This window comes from Vulpes vulpes, chromosome 10 (genome assembly GCF_048418805.1).
Source record: "Vulpes vulpes isolate BD-2025 chromosome 10, VulVul3, whole genome shotgun sequence".
Taxonomy (NCBI): domain Eukaryota; kingdom Metazoa; phylum Chordata; class Mammalia; order Carnivora; family Canidae; genus Vulpes; species Vulpes vulpes.
The window spans coordinates 50,254,500-50,269,755 of record NC_132789.1 but is presented as its reverse complement, the minus strand read 5'-3'; the positions used below and the strand labels follow the sequence as shown (position 1 = coordinate 50,269,755).

Here is a 15,256-nt window from a genome sequence, read left to right as displayed (position 1 = left end):
AAAGGACCTGAAAGAGACAATCTCCCAATTAACTTGTAAATGAGATTCTAAGAATTCTTCTGAGTGTTCTAAAGCTTTAAATTTTTAAAAGCTTCAGCCAATCAAGAATGACTTCTAAGAATGAACTGAGCACTTTCCTCTAGAGGTGAGCTCCTCAAAGGCAGGGTCAGGCCCTAATCATTACTCATTCCAGCCCCTCTCTCCCCCCAGGGGCCTGGCTTCAGTGCTGGTTTTCCTAAGTGGAGGAAGGAGGGAAGGAGGGACCGAAGGAAGGACAGAAGGAAGGCAGGCAAGCACGTAGTCTAGGCCTGTGGGAGCACAGAGGAGATCCGGACATGATCCTCGTGAAGGGGTTTTTAATCCACCAGGAATGAGGGTGGGTACAAAGACCCCGGGTGATGGGTGAACAACCTGAGACAGCATTTATGAGTCAGAGTACACTGTTTTGTAGACTCTGTGGAGACGTGGGACTCCCAGCAGGGGAACGTGGCTCCGAGAGATCACCCACCCCAACCAGAGAAGTGCAGGGACTTGCCCCAGGCCCTGATGACGAGCTGGCTGGAAATCTGGGATTGCAACCCAGAAACCAGAGGACATGGAAACATTTATTGAGCACCTACTGACTGCCAGGCACTATGCCATGCTTGTCTTTAATCTTCAAAACCTTCTGTAGAGATTTCAGTTATTACATCCACTTTATAGGTAGGTAGAGAAGGGTTTCAAGAGGCCCGGAGACCTGCCTGAGATCCCACGGTTAGCATGAGCCTGAGACCGAGTTTGAACCCACGGCCGATAGTGAGCAAGGCTTCTTGCTCATGGTGGAGCTTAGTCGGACCTCAGTCTAGTTTTGGAATAAAATAATCTTTTTATTCCTGTCCCTGCCAAAATCTCTTTGACCTCAGGCATTGTCTTCACTTTTCTGGGCTTCCTTTTCCTCATTTGTGATCTGGGGAGTCTACTATCCATGAGGAATAAATAAGATCATGTACAAAAAGTACTTGGCTCAATTAATAACAGTGATTAATATTGTTTTTGTTGGGATGCCTGGGTGGCTCAGCTGTTGAGCATCTGCCTTAGGCTCAGGGCGTGATCCTGGAGTTCTGGGATCGAGTCCCACATCGGGCTCCCTGCATGGAGCCTGCTTCTCCCTCTGCCTGTGTGTTTCTGCCTCTCTCTCTCTCTCTCTCTCTCTCTCTCTGTGTGTGTGTGTGTGTGTCTCTCATGAATAAATAATAAAATCTTAAAAAAATATTGTTTTTGTTAGTAACAGGGTATGGAGGCAGGTGCATTAGTGCAAAGGCCCTGGGGCAGCCAAGCACACAGGCAAGGTGAGGGGCAAGGTCTGGGGGGAAGACTGGCCTGACACGAGGAGTAAGCTGGACATTATTGTGTCCTTTAGGGAGGCTGGATCACTAGAGAGCAGGACATGCGGCCCACAGGTAGGGCAGGGCCAGCACATTTCAGACGCCATTGGGTGTCCCTGTGCAAATGTTCACTGGGCTTCCTTCCAAGAGGCCTGGGAATGCCCGGTGCTCCGGGCTGGGTCTAGCCCTCTGAAAGGCTGGGCATCCCTGACCTACTCTATTTGGCGGCCCAAAACGTTGACTCCAGCAGAAGAGGTGACATGATCTCTTAGGGGTGTGTCCCCCCCAGCCCCAAACCCTCGTCTTGAGGGAATGGGACTATCACGTTCACAAGGGGATGCGTGCATGCCTACCCGGGTGCAGGGTGCTTTAGCACCCATCTCACGGTAACTTTGTAGGTGGGTGCCATCATCCCCGCATCACAGCTGGGAAAACACAGGGATCGGAGGCCTCGTGGGCCCAGATGAAACAGGAATCCTGGTGGATGAGCCACCAGCTGAGGCAGCATATGGAGACACCCAGACTAACTTAGAACAATGACTGTGCTCGGTCCCCAGCACTGCTCGCCCCCGTGGACTCCCACGCTAGACCCAGAATGTGACCACCCGGCGCTGTCTGATGCTGCCACGGTGTTAGTAGTCAGAAAGCACACGGTGGGGCTCTTCGGTCTGGGACAGGATGGGGTTCCCCTTGGATGGGAAACCGAGGCCAGACGAAGCCGAGGGAAGCTGCCCCGGAAGGCAAAGCCAGAGAAGCAGGACCCAAGCTGCACAGCTCTGCTGTGTCACTCACCGCAGCCTCGGCACCGGGATCGCCACTTTCTCCACCAGGGGGTTCAGCCGATAATAATCCAAAAACGTTCTTGCCACATTCCTTCCCAGCTTCATATCTGCAAGTGTGAGCGTCAAGGAACAACTTGGAAGGCGACTGGGACAGAGTGAAAAGTGCTGGTGATAATAACAGCAGTGACAGACGCAGGGACGCCGCTCAGCCTTCTATGCTTTCTGTAGGACCTTTTCTGATTTTTCTAAAATTTTAGATACTACTTTTTCCTCATTTTACAGATGAGCATATTGGGGTGTGAAGAGGTTAAATAATTTGCCCAAGGTCACAGGACCAGGAAGGAGAGGAGCCAGGATGTGGGTCTAGGTGCTCTCACCTCAAAGCTATGTTCATTCGAAGCTTCTAGAATATACTGCATCCCTTTGGGAATCACTGAGCTTCCACGGTCTGGCTTCAGGTGGCTCAGGGTGGAGGCCGATAAGTGAGACCCAAGGGCAAGAGACCCTTTGTTGTGTGTAGACCAGGCTCTGTTTGACCTTTAGGGATCAGTCATGTACTTTGGTAACCTCGGGGGGCAATGGCCAAACCCTCTCACCCTCAACAGTGTCCTTGTTCCACCTTGAAATCTACCAATAATGAATCCTGAGGGCAAAGTTCATGACCTGTTAAAGTACAAACTCTCTAGGGAAGGAAACAGGGCCAATTCTGTATCAACCATTACCATTCTAGTATGAATTGGTAGACCAGTCATCTCTTCAACAACTCAGAGTACCTGCTCTGTGCATTATAGTTTATATCTCTGGGCCGTCACACGAGCTATTTCCTCTGCCTGAAGTGCCTCCCCACCTCCCTTGGCTATTTTTTTGCTCATCAACTCTCCAATTAGGTAATATCCCTTCAGCAAAGCCTTCTACGGTACCGCTCTCCCCAGGGCTGTGATTGGTGGTCTGGCCCCAAGCTACCATGAGACTTCTAAATTGACTTCATTTAAAGCACTTATCTCTTCTAAGAGTTTGCCCACCTCCCTCCAGTCCCCTGCTGTCCTGCTAGAGAAGGCCAGCATCTCCTTTCCCCTGGATTACTATCATGCTCTCCTAATGGGCCTCCCCCCCACAGGCTTCCCTGCCTCTACTCCATTTCCTACGACGTAATCAGAGGGAGGCTATAAAGTGCAGAGCTAACCACTGCATCCAACCGAGTTCAATTCCCAAGGGGCTCCCAGTTGCCTTAAAGTTCAAACTTTGGAACTTGATTGACCAGGTCCTTCATGTTTGGGCTCCTACTTGTTTTCTTAGTTTTGTGCTTATGCTCCCCCACCTCCACCCCCCTTGGCCTTCACACTCCAGCAACTGAACTTCTTTCGCTTTCCAGCCTTTTCCTACACCCTTCTGTCTTTCCAGGCCACTTTCCCTCCCTCCACGTGTCTTATGGGGCTGACTTCTCAGTCTCCGGGCACCTCAGTTTAACTGTCACGTCACTGGATATGCGTCAGCCACCTCTCCATCCAGGGGCATGGAGCTGGACTAGTGTTTGTGGAATGGTCGGGTGAGTTTTCACCGCAGTCTTCAAGAAGTCCCCGAGCTGGGGTTGGACATGGCCTAGGACATGAAAACTGGCATCCACGAAGCATCTCCTATGTTCCTGGCCCAACACTGGTACTTTGCTTCCACAGACATTTGAAACAATCCAGTGAGGAGGGCATGTTAGTCTCCCTTTGTGCTCTGGGAGGTCGAGGAGCTTCTCCGAGGCTGTCTAACCGGCAGCGGGCGAGCCAGGACTCCAATTTGGGAAAGTCTGACTCGGGAGCAGTGAATGGTCCCCCAGCCTGGGCTGTTTCCCAGCTCGAAGGCACCTTTTCTGTCAAGGGCTGAGTCATCCCAGGCCAGTGCCTGGTGGGAGGAGGAAAAACACCAGACAAGTTGTTTATGACAGTGCGACGCGCCGCAGGCTCACCGGGCTGTGGGGCCGCCACCTGCTTTCCTCCTCTGGATGTGACCGACCTTCTCTGTCCTCTTCTTTAAAAAGTTCCCAAGCCGGCGTCGGCATGGCTTGTGACCGGCAGGCCCTGGTCTGCTGCTCTAACCTAGCTGGGCCCCAGTCGGCCGGGGGGGCCGAATCGCCCTGTGTGTGGGGCCCAGAGCTGCAGGGCCACAGAGGAAAGGAGGGCGCGCTGCGTCCTGGCTACAAGGGCCCAGCAGGAGTTTTAGGATCAGATCTCTCTAATGCAGATCCTGGCCCTGTCACATTCTGTGTCTGGCACGCTGCATTTTCCAAAAATGTCGGCACCAGTATCTCCACCTCACATGGGATTCTATGATCTGACCCCGACCCTCCTTCCACCGGGACGTGTGGTCTGTGCCTCCTCGCTCTGGATCTGGGCGGGCTTGTGACTCTCCAGCAATGCCAAGGACGGCCGCAGTGGTTGTCACGATACCGTGGGGCTTGGGAGGCCAGGTGGGCCAAGGGGTTGTCACTTGGCCCTTGCTTGCTGGCATTCCCGGGCTGGGGGCCGCCTCGCAAGCAGTGGAGCAACCTGTGGCCACCGTGCTGCGCGGAGGCCCGACGGGGCGGGAGTGTCCCGCCAGCCCACAGGCTGCTGGCAGCGGCATCAGCCAGGTCCAAGCTGGCCCCACTGGGCAGGCCCGCCCCTGCTTCAGCCCCGACAAGGCATGGGCCTGCACCTGCGAAATGTGGGTCATAACCCCGTCCCTGGGCTCGTGCCGAGGTGCCGGCTGCCACGGGGGTGCTGACAAAGCAAATGCAAGAGTGGGGAGCCTGAGTCTATCCTCCCGGGCCCGCAGCCACCCTCCAGAAATCCTGGTCGTCGGGCCGAGTCGGGCCGCTCCAGCAAAACGTCCGGCTGTGAGGTGCTGATGGCTCTGCTGAAAGAGGGTGTTTTAAAGGTGGGGGTTGTCTGGGACACCCTCTTCCCCTCTCCGACCGTGTCAGGGGTTCCTCAAACCCTAGAGCTTTGCCCCAGGCTACTGGCTACGGGGTGAGGGTGTCTGAGTCAAGACGGGAGAGCCTGATTGAATATTTTCACTTAAACTAGGTGTCTTTGGACAAGGACTTGGGGTGCAGGCAGAGAAGGCAATGAACGGCTGGAACCCCTTCCAATGAGAGAGGGCTGTGGTGAGAGCTCCCCGCTTTGCACTGCCGCCAACAGTCTCCGAATGGCCTATAGGCTGGAAATGTCATTTCCTCACAGACGTATGTGGCTCACTGCTCTGGATCTCACAGATGGAGGAACAGACAGCAGGGGGCGGGGGTCAGGACCCCCAAGTCAGAGAAGCAGGGGAGCTTGGCTGGAATTGTGTGAGACCCAGACAGACTTGGCCACCTTTGCTCAGAGCCATTGAGGTAAAGGGTGAGTGTCGGTAGCTCTGGTACTTCCTGGGACCCTTTAACAGGTAAAGAGGGCTTGGGCACGTGCTGTTCACTCTCATCCATTCGTTCATTGAAACATTCACTGGGCTCTTCCCCCCTGAATAGTGGGAGGCACAGTGACAAGGACTGGGGGAAGAGACAGAGAAATTAGACAAGTACAGCTGACAGTGTAGACAGGAAACCACTGCGTCCTGAGTAACCACGTCGCCAGGCAGCCTGCTGCGTGGTCACCTTCACAAAACTCACTCCAGAGCTTCCCCTACGCACCGTGCGGTGTAGCTACTCTCACCAGTCCCCACCACAGCCCTGCAAGGTCCAAGTACAACTCTACACATACTTTGCAGAAAAGGAAACTGTAAAAAGGAAAACGTGCACAAATGACCTGGAATCCTGTGGCCTGAAAGTGATGGAGGTGGCCTGGGAGCCAGAGCGTCTGTGCCTACGGTTTCTCCTCCATCGAGTGTGATCATACGTGCAAACACTAGACTCTGTGGACACGTAGGAGATTGAAATCCAGCTGCGGGAATTGTGAAAGGCTTCATGGAAGTGGGTATGTAACAAAGACTGGAAGGCCAAGGACCACTCACAAGGGGGAGGGAGAGGCTGGCGTCAGGGAAGCCCGGAGTACAGCCAGGACACGTGACCCTGGTCCATAAATAAGACAGAGAGGGGCCCCGTGAGCCCAGGCAACCTCGGGGTAGGGTGAAAGCTGAGGCTGCAGACAGATCAGCTTTGAATGCCCAATTAAGGAATTTAAACCTGTATTCTGCAGGCAATAAAAAATATTTGATGTATCTATGGTTGTATCTATCATTTGTCGACTCAATATATATTTATTGATCATCTGCTATGTTCCGGCCCTCTGGAAGGCTCAGGGTTACTGTGGTAAATAAACAACAACAACAACGACAAAATAAAACAAAAAAAAAAAATACAATCAAGACAGTGGTTCTTAAGTCTAGAAGTGGAGATAGATAACAAAGGAATAAAAACCCACATAAATATGTAATTGTGATTGTACTAGTGTAGGATGACAATGCACAGGGTCTGGAAGAGAGGGTGATGGGGTGCTTCACAACAAGGCCTCTGATCGGGGGTGTGGGCCGGCTTCCCCGAGGAGGGGACGTGTGAACTGAGAGTGGACAAAAGAGCGCAGCATCTATGAAGAAGGAAGGGCAGTGGGAAGGGTCCTTGGGTGGGAGACAGGGTCTGAAGGAGGGTGGCGTGGAGGGACAGGCAAGGGCGAGATCACATGAAGCCTTATTCTGGGTCACCTGAAGGAGTCTGGGTTTTCTGAGTGAATGGCAAGCTGAAGAATTTTAAGCAGGAAAATGAGACAGTCTGATTTATAATTTTAAAAGGTCACTGCTGTGCTAAAAATAAGGAAGCAAGAGTTGAAGCAGGCAGATGGGCCAGGAGACTCCTGCAGTGGTCCAGGTGAGAGATGGGGCTGGGGCAGGTGGGGGAGGTCTGGACCAGGACGGAGGGGGCAGAGATGGGAAGATCCGCCTTGGGGAGGAACTGGCAGTTTGGCAGTGGGGCCTGAGGGGAGGAAGGCGTGAGGGCAGCTCCCATGCTTGTACCCTGGGCAGCTGGGCCGATGGAATGCCCCGATGGGGGCGGTGCAGAAGCTGGGGCTGGTGGCACAGGTTCAGGGGACAGACCAGGAGTTCACTATGAGCTGGCAATGCTGATGAGACACTAAGCGTCTAGGTCCTGAATCAGAACCGGGGAAAGAATCAGGTCATGGAGATGGTTTCTGGACAACCAGCCCTTTGGGAGTAGTCACGCTGCAGGCCCTGCCGACTGTCCGGTGCATCCCACTGTGCCCAGCTCCCCACCCCTTGCTCCTGCTCCCAGAGAAGACCCAGTTTTGAGTGTCCAAGGCCTCCCGGCGAGGGGCAGTGACTGTGGGACCCTCCGTTCTCCTGCCTCCTGGGATCCGAGGTGCGCTGAATGAGCACCTACGTGGGGATTCCAGAGACCAACCTGGTTTCAATCAGTAGCTTCCGTGTGACCTTGGCCATTTCCCTTCTCTGGGCCTAGTTTCTCTGTAGGTAAAGAAGTATAGTCTCTCACGTCCTTTCCAGCATTAACATTGTGTGTTCAAGGCTATAAGCTCGTGAAAAATCCCGTTCCCATTGTTTCGTTCAAGGAATGTTTCCTGAGAACCTACTATGCGCCAAGTAGCTTGAGGCCCCTGGGATACACGGCAAACGAGACCCCTAAAGATCCCTGTCGTCCTGGAGCTTCTGTTGGAGTTTGGGAGACAAACCGTCCATGTAACAAACACATCTGCAAGTTCCTGCCGATGCCAGAAAGTGAAAGTGCTAAGTGCTCAGGCGCAGGGATAAAGACGGAGTCAGGGGCGCCTTGCGGCCCAAGTAGAGCGGCCTGGGAGGCCTGGGGGGAAGGTGGGGGTTAGCTGTGCCTGCAGGGGTGAAGGAGCCGGCGGGTGCCCACCACGGGGATCCCCCTTCTCTGAGACGCAAGCCCTGTCCGGCCATGCCACTGTTGGCTCTCGCCGAGTCCAGCCCAATCCCACTACTGGAGCTCACAGTTAACCTCGGGAGGCACCCCCTTGTTGGCATGCGGCAGCTGCCCGGGGAGGGTCCTCCCACCTCCCTGAGCAGGCCCAGGTGGCACCCATCACACGCGTCCTCCTGCGGCCTGAGCCCTGCCCTCTCCATCCTGCTCCGTCCCTGCAGCCAGCTCCACGCTGCTCCCTGCCGGTGGCTCTTCCAGAACCACCAGAGGCCCCGGCCTGCCCTGAGGCCAAGTCCAGCCCCATCCTGTGCCACGTCTCCCTCCCTCTCTCCTCATGCCCTGTGCTGCGGGCAGCTCGGATCCCCCTCACCCCCCCATCCCCCACCGCAGATGTCAACCTGCCAGGGACTGGTCCAGGGAGGCACCTCAAGAACCGGCACATCAAGGATGGAAGCCCACCCGCTCATTCATTCGTTCACTCGTTCATTTGTCTATTTATTGTCTTTGACCTGCCAGATGCCGTTCTGGGAGCCGGGACGCAGGGAGAAAACGCAGCCCCGGTCCTCATGGGGATCTTTCCCTGCTCTCATCCTGCTTCCAAAAAAGAAAATGTAACTCCCACTTGTTCCCTGTTCCAAAACCGCAGCCTGGAAGTCTTTGTGTGCTCGTACTCCTGCCTCTGCCAGCAGCGGAGGATCATCATTAAAGGGGAAAGACGGGGATCCCTGGGTGGCGCAGCGGTTTGGCGCCTGCCTTTGGCCTAGGGCGTGATCCTGGAGACCCGGGATCAAATCCCACATCAGGCTCCCTGCGTGGAGCCTGCTTCTCCCTCTGCCTGTGTCTCTGCCTCTCTCTCTCTCTCTCTCTGTGTGACTATCATAAATAAATAAAAATTAAAAAAAAAAAAAGGGGAAAGACGACGGCGCCGCTGGAACGTTAAGGGGCACCTGTCGGGAGCCTCCAGGTGAAGCCAGAAGAACAAGGCAACAGGGAAATAGCTCTTGTCCCTGCCCCCTGCAGCCGTCCCCGTGGTGGGACAGGTGCGGGGCCACACAGGCTCCATCTCTGAAGTGCAGTGTGGGGGCTGTGGAGATCACGGCAGAGAGAGTGACAGGGAGGGAGGACGCAAGGGAGGACGTGACGGAGGACGACACAGGGAGACAGCAGGGCCGGAGACCCAGAGGGAAAGATGCCAGGGGCCAGGAAGACAGAAGAGGAACCGTCAGGATGCAACAGAAAGATCAGGAAGGAAGATCATCTCGGGGGCTGAGAGCGACTGGACCCTGAAAAGTGGAGGGAAAGGGAGCGAGGACAAGAGACAGAGTAGGAGGCAACAGCAGAGGGAGAGAACGAGCGAGCAGTGCAGCCACGGGGGGCGGGGGCAGAAGGAGAAACAACAGGTGGGACAGAAAGACCAACACAAGCAGAGCAAGGCAGGCGTCCAGGAGACGGCGCGGGGACCCAGGGAGACAGCGACAGTGACAGCGGGAGGCCTGGGACGGAGCCAGGACACAGGGGGACAGGCAGGGCTCCCCTGGCACCAAGATGCCACGTGGAAGGTGGGAGTCCAGGAGGGGAGGTGGGCTCACACCCAGGCCCCGGGGCTGCCGTGTCCCCAGGCTCCCAGCTCATCTGCAGCTGCAGAGCCCCCCCATCTCGGGAGCTTAAAACAACATGCATCTATCGTCCTGCAGGTCTGGGCCCAGAAACCTGAAGTCTGTCTCACTGGGGCACAGACAGGGCGTCAGGGGCCCCCCTCCCCGTGGAGGCCTCTCCCCGCTTTCTTGGGTTTCTGACGCCGCCACTCTGGGGTCCGCCTCCCCCCACACTGCGTCCCCCTCCTTCTGTGTGCGGCCAACCTCCCCTGCTCCCCCCCCCCCCCCCCCCCCCCCCCCCCCCCCCCCGCTTCTGTGTAGGCTCCAAGCCCAGGGCAGGGCTGGAACTCACAACCCTGCAATCTAGACCTGAATTGAGATCAAGAGGGGGAACCCCCCAGTGCTCCGGCTCCCTCCTAGAAGGCTGCGTGTGGGGCCCAGCCCTGGAGCCCAAGAGCCCTTGAGCTCCTGCCTCAAGAGCCGTGGCAATCCCATCTACAGAGGCCTCATCTCCACATAGGCGACACTGATGGGATCCAGGGGTTAGGATCTAGACGTGTTTGGGGTCATTATCCAGCCTCCGGCGTGCGTCCACAACTCCTCCAGGTGCCAAAGGGCGGGGGATGAAGGTGCTGCCCACGGGTGGGCAATGCAGCTCTGGCTGGGTGCTGGGCACCTTGCAGGGTGCTCAACCCCCACCTCCCCCACCTGACCCCCAGGGCCTTCTGCACAGCAGCAGGTGCATTCACCGGATTTGGATCCAGACACTTCCAACCCCAGTCTTTTTTTACTGACATTATTTGCTGCCTCTCAGGGGCAGGAGATACCCGTACAGGGCGGCATGCTGCTTATTTTGCCTCCTAAACGTGTCGTGGACGTGGCCTTCCTCCTCTCGCTCTACCATCCATCCCCTTACTTCAGATCCTCTCTCTTATCTGAACTATTGCTTCAGCCTAATTGGTCTTCTTGACTTCAGTTTCCCTCCCTTTGCACTGAGAGCGATGTTCTCATAATTGCTAACCTTGTCGCTCCCTGACTTAAAACCTTACACCAATTCCCTGTCACCTGTAGGGTAAGATCTAAACTTTTAAATGTGGCATTCAGGGCCTTGCATAAGCTAGTCTAAGCCTGTCCCCTGACATTGCATCCCATCCTGCATCTGTTTAGATGTGGGGTTTAGAGTCCCAAAAGCATGGATTTTTTTTTTTTAAAGCATGGATTTTAATATTGGCTCCTACACGTTTAGGGCAAGCTGCGTTAACATCTCTGTGCCTCAGTTTTCTCATCTCTGAGACGGATAATGCTACCTATCTCGAAGGACTCTCGTGTGGATCAGAAATCATGGATCCTGAGCCCCTAGCACAGTGCAGGCAGGTGGTAACTCTCTATTATTATTATTACTATGTATGAATCTGTCGTTTCCAACAAAGCACGAGCTCCTCAAGGACAAGGGTGTGTCACATTCAGATTTGTTTCCAGAGCCATTTAACACACGTTAGGCCTATCACAGAAGCAAGAAAAAGACAATGAACCAAAAAACAGGATAAAGTGGGAGAGAGAAAAAGAGGGACAGAGAAACGCACAGAGAGAGAGAGTGAGAGATGAAGAAATTGTTTTTAGAATTATCTGGATTTTCAGGGGTAAGGTCTTGCAGGTTTCCTACAGTTTTCTCTGTAAAATTGGCTAGAGGGTGAGCTGAAATGGTCTCTAGTTCTGATCTGGTCCTCACTCTCTCTCTCTGCCCCATCCTAGGAGAAAAGGCTACCGTTTCTGGCCACCCAGGTCAGAGCAGGCCTTCTCAGGCATGCGGCAGTACCCATCACTCTGACTGGGTATCTGGAAGAGAAATCAAGCTGGAAGCTGGCTGGGCTAGAACGGATGCAGATCCGACCTTAGGAATAATGTGCCTGAGTCTGGACAAGATGGCCTTGGGGGATTTTTGAACTTCAGACCACACTGGGCAGGTTGTCATTCATTATTTGTTATTCATTCAACAGATGCTTATCAAGCACCTCCTATGTGTTGAACCAGGTAATAGATTTATAGGCTACACTGGGGGGCTAAACACAACAGGCATGGTCCCGCCTTAAGCTGCTCCCAGTCCAGGCACTATAGACATTTGGGCTGGATGACTGTGTAAGGAGAAGAATGGCTCCTCCTCTGCTAAAATGGGCCTAGAAGCGACTACAAACAGAAAGGTGGGCTATTCAGCGGCTGAGAATCTCAGGCCAGTCTTTAGGCTGGAAAGCAAAAGTAATAATTGAAACTAGCTTAGAATTGAAGAGGCTCACTAAAGGGACGGGATATGGTCTTTAAAGAAGGCCACTCCCTTGTTCCTTGTGTCTTCATTCTGATTTGGCCCGGAATTTGAAGCGCTTACATGGATTAATAAAATGAGCAATATCTTGGGAGTCAAGAGACCCATATTTGAATGTCAGCTTTTACCAAACTGCCGGACGACCTGGGCTAAGTCACTCATCCCGCCCTGGGCTTCATCGTCCCTGTTTGTATCATCAGGAGTTCGGCTTCTTCCAAGGTTTCTCCAAGGGATGGCTACACTACAGTCAAACTCCACTATAACACCTTATTCTCGGCTACCTCTTTACATTTAATCCTCATTTGGGGACATTTTTGTTCCATCTTAAGCAAAATAGAAATGATCCCATCCCTTAAATTCTACTCTTTAGGGCCCCACTGGCTCTAATGTTTTATGATTTTCTTTCCTGCCCTTGTGTTATTTTCTTTTTACTGTTGTCTTGAACTTGAAACTCAGGGGGTGGAACTCACATTTAGGATCATTTACTATCTTCCAGGCACTGTGCTATTTATTATGCACAAAAAGGGCAGATTTTATTATTCCCATGTTCCAGGTTAGTAAACCGAGTTCAGAGAAGTCCCGTGTCTAACACTGCTCAACTAACAGTTGGAGGTTAAGACTCAAACTCAGGTCTGTCCAACTGCAAGGCCTGAGGTTTCTGGGAATTATGATCATGATATAATTATTATCTTAACTGTCTTAAAATGACTGTGTTCCTTTTTTTTTTTTTAATGAATTTTATGTATTTATTCATGAGAGACACACACACACACACACAGAGAGAGAGAGAGAGAGAGAGAGAGAGAGAATGGCGGAGACACAGGTAGAGGGAAAAGCAGACTCCATGCAGGGAGCCTGATGTGGGACTCGATCCCAGGTCTCCAGGATCATGCCCTGGGTTGAAGGCGGCTCTAAACCGCTGAGCCACCAGGGCTGCCCCGACTGTGTTCCTTTATTCAATATTTATTCCCTGCTGTGTCAGGCTCTGAGCCAGATGCTACGGACTTGGAGATGAGAAGTCAACCTCCGTCCTGAGCAGCCCTCACAGAAGACAGGTAGATAAAAACTGCATTGCAGGGCAATGACTACTGTGGCAGAGGGAAGCAGGGGCACAGAAAATAAGATTTGACATTGGAGGGACCCCAGAGGACTTCTTAGAGGAGGTAACACCTGCGCCAAACTGGGTGGGGTCTTTTATTTGAGATAAATGTGCTTTAAGTAATTGCAGTCAACAAATAATTAAGAATTTCCTATGTACTAGGTACTTTTCTAGATGCTGAGATACACCTTGCTCATGGAGCTCACATCCCAGTAGGGGAGACAGTCAATGAACAAATGCATGTAGGATGAGGTTGGAATCTGAGGGACTTGACCGAAGTCAAGAGTAGGAGCTGACCAGGCACAGAGGGGATGATGGCGTGCATGGAAAGGGATCCCTGGCCAGAGGCAGAGGCATGTGCAAGCATGCTGAGGCATGCTGATCCCCTCAAAGGTGGGAAGACATTTGGTGTGGCTGGAATACCTTCTACAAGATGAAGAAGGAAGCAAGAGAAATACACAAAGACAGGTCATGAGCGCCTCGTGTGAGGTAATGAACGTGAACTTTATGCCGCAGGTGATAAGGAGGCATGGCAAGGTTGTAAGGGAGGCAGAGAGAACATTAGATTTGGCTTCATCGTGATCATTCCTGTGGCCCTGGTAGAGGATGGTTTGGAAGGGACCAAGACTGGAGGCAGGGAGGTCAGCTCTGGTCTAGGGAGGATGGAGAAGGCCTGAGCTAGGACACTAAGAGTGGGGCAAGAAGGAGGAGACAGAACTAGAAATACTGGTCGTGTGAAATGGACGCGAGCCGGGGGGCTGAATGCAGGGTTCTGGCCGACTAGAAAAAGCATCAAGGGTAGCACGTCAGGTTCCTGTGCTGGGGAGTCAGGTGGTGCTGCCCGCAGTGATCCTGGATATGAAGTCGGACTGTGGCTCCCCTGGACTCCAGGGAGTTCTTTGTTCCCTGGAATCCCTCTATGCCTCTCTCCTCAGTGGGAGGGTTGCCTAATCTTATTTTGCTGCACGTTTGTGTCACAAGACTCCTATGGTTCCTACGACGAAGCTCCACTGTGATGTCCAGTTACTGGCATTTCCTTGCATCTCACGTTCTTTGGGAACCAAAAGAACCAAACGTTCTTTGTGTCCAACAAACATCTTGGTTTCTTGTCAGGCAAAGCTGAAGGGGGGCCACTGACAGGATGTCTAAGGAGCTGGGCTTGAGCTCTCCATGAGACTGACACATATATCCAATTTTTTTTTTAGGCTAGGATATATTTTCTTAGGAACTTTCCTATCCTCACTATTCCACACCGCTGTCTGTCTGTCTGTCTGTCTGCCTGTCGGCCCGTCTGCTTCCCTCCCTCCCTCTGGCCAACACTCATCAGATCTGTCCAGTGTCAGGATATAAAACATGCCTGTTCCACGTCTCGTTCAATCCTGCCCTATTTTAATAACAATAGGACAGACGAGTCCCGTTGTGACCCGTGCTGTCAGGCATCCCTTGAGAACAGGACTTCCTACGCCAGCTGTGTGCCGCTGTATTCTCCCTCTGTGGCACAGCCTGCGCCTGACAGGCTGCCGCAGACCTTCGGCTTCACTGCCTCCGGGGAACGTCCACTCCTTCTTCACCCTCAGCCCAACTCCCACTCCTTCAAGAAAGCCTTCCATGAGCCCCTGGACAAGTCAGGGGCTGCCGTCGTATCCCTCCCAGCACCCCGGGGCCCCCTCATAGGCCTCTCCTGTCTGTAACTTCATGTGTCTATGTGGTTTTGGTAAATAACCGCCTCTTCTACAAGGCCACCAAGTTCTGTGGTTGCAAAAACTGTGTCGCTTCATTCACCGTGACTTCCCCTGTGTCTGGCGGTGTACGGCACATTTGGTGTTCAGCTAATATTTTGCTGCTCATGGTAGGAAATCGGAGGGAAACCCGGGTATCTGAGGACTTCACTGGGAGGAGGAATGGAGGTCAGGTCCTGGAGACTGTGGGAAGAGAAATGCTGAGCTATGGGGGTTAGCACAAGGCAGGTTGAGAGCAAGCGTCACCAACTTCAGCAGGTAAAGTGGACTTGTTCTTCCCCTGTCACTTCTAGGGAAGCAGGAAAAGTCCAGAAGGAGGGTCCCTGGAAGAGGACTGCCTGATGAAGAGGAGAAGGAGACTCCAGCACCACGTGATTGATTATTTCCAAGGAGCCTACGTAAAGCCCAAGATGCAGAGATGAAAATGTTTCATGGAGAAAACTATGATCCTGGGGTCTAGGGGTCCTGTTCCTTCCACAGCTAGC

At 53.2% G+C, this 15,256-nt stretch overlaps 1 protein-coding gene across 13 annotated transcripts in view; it reads right to left on the bottom strand.

The window, feature by feature from the left end:
* LOC112914739 (BEN domain-containing protein 5) overlaps window positions 1-15,256 on the bottom strand; it is a 1,350,915-nt gene that overhangs the window by 13,187 nt on the left and 1,322,472 nt on the right. For all 13 annotated transcript variants that reach the window (XM_072724031.1, XM_072724033.1, XM_072724038.1 and 10 more), the window contains one exon: window positions 2,157-2,253. In XM_072724031.1, the coding sequence (XP_072580132.1) occupies window positions 2,157-2,253 (97 nt within the window). The remainder of the gene's footprint in view (window positions 1-2,156; window positions 2,254-15,256) is intronic.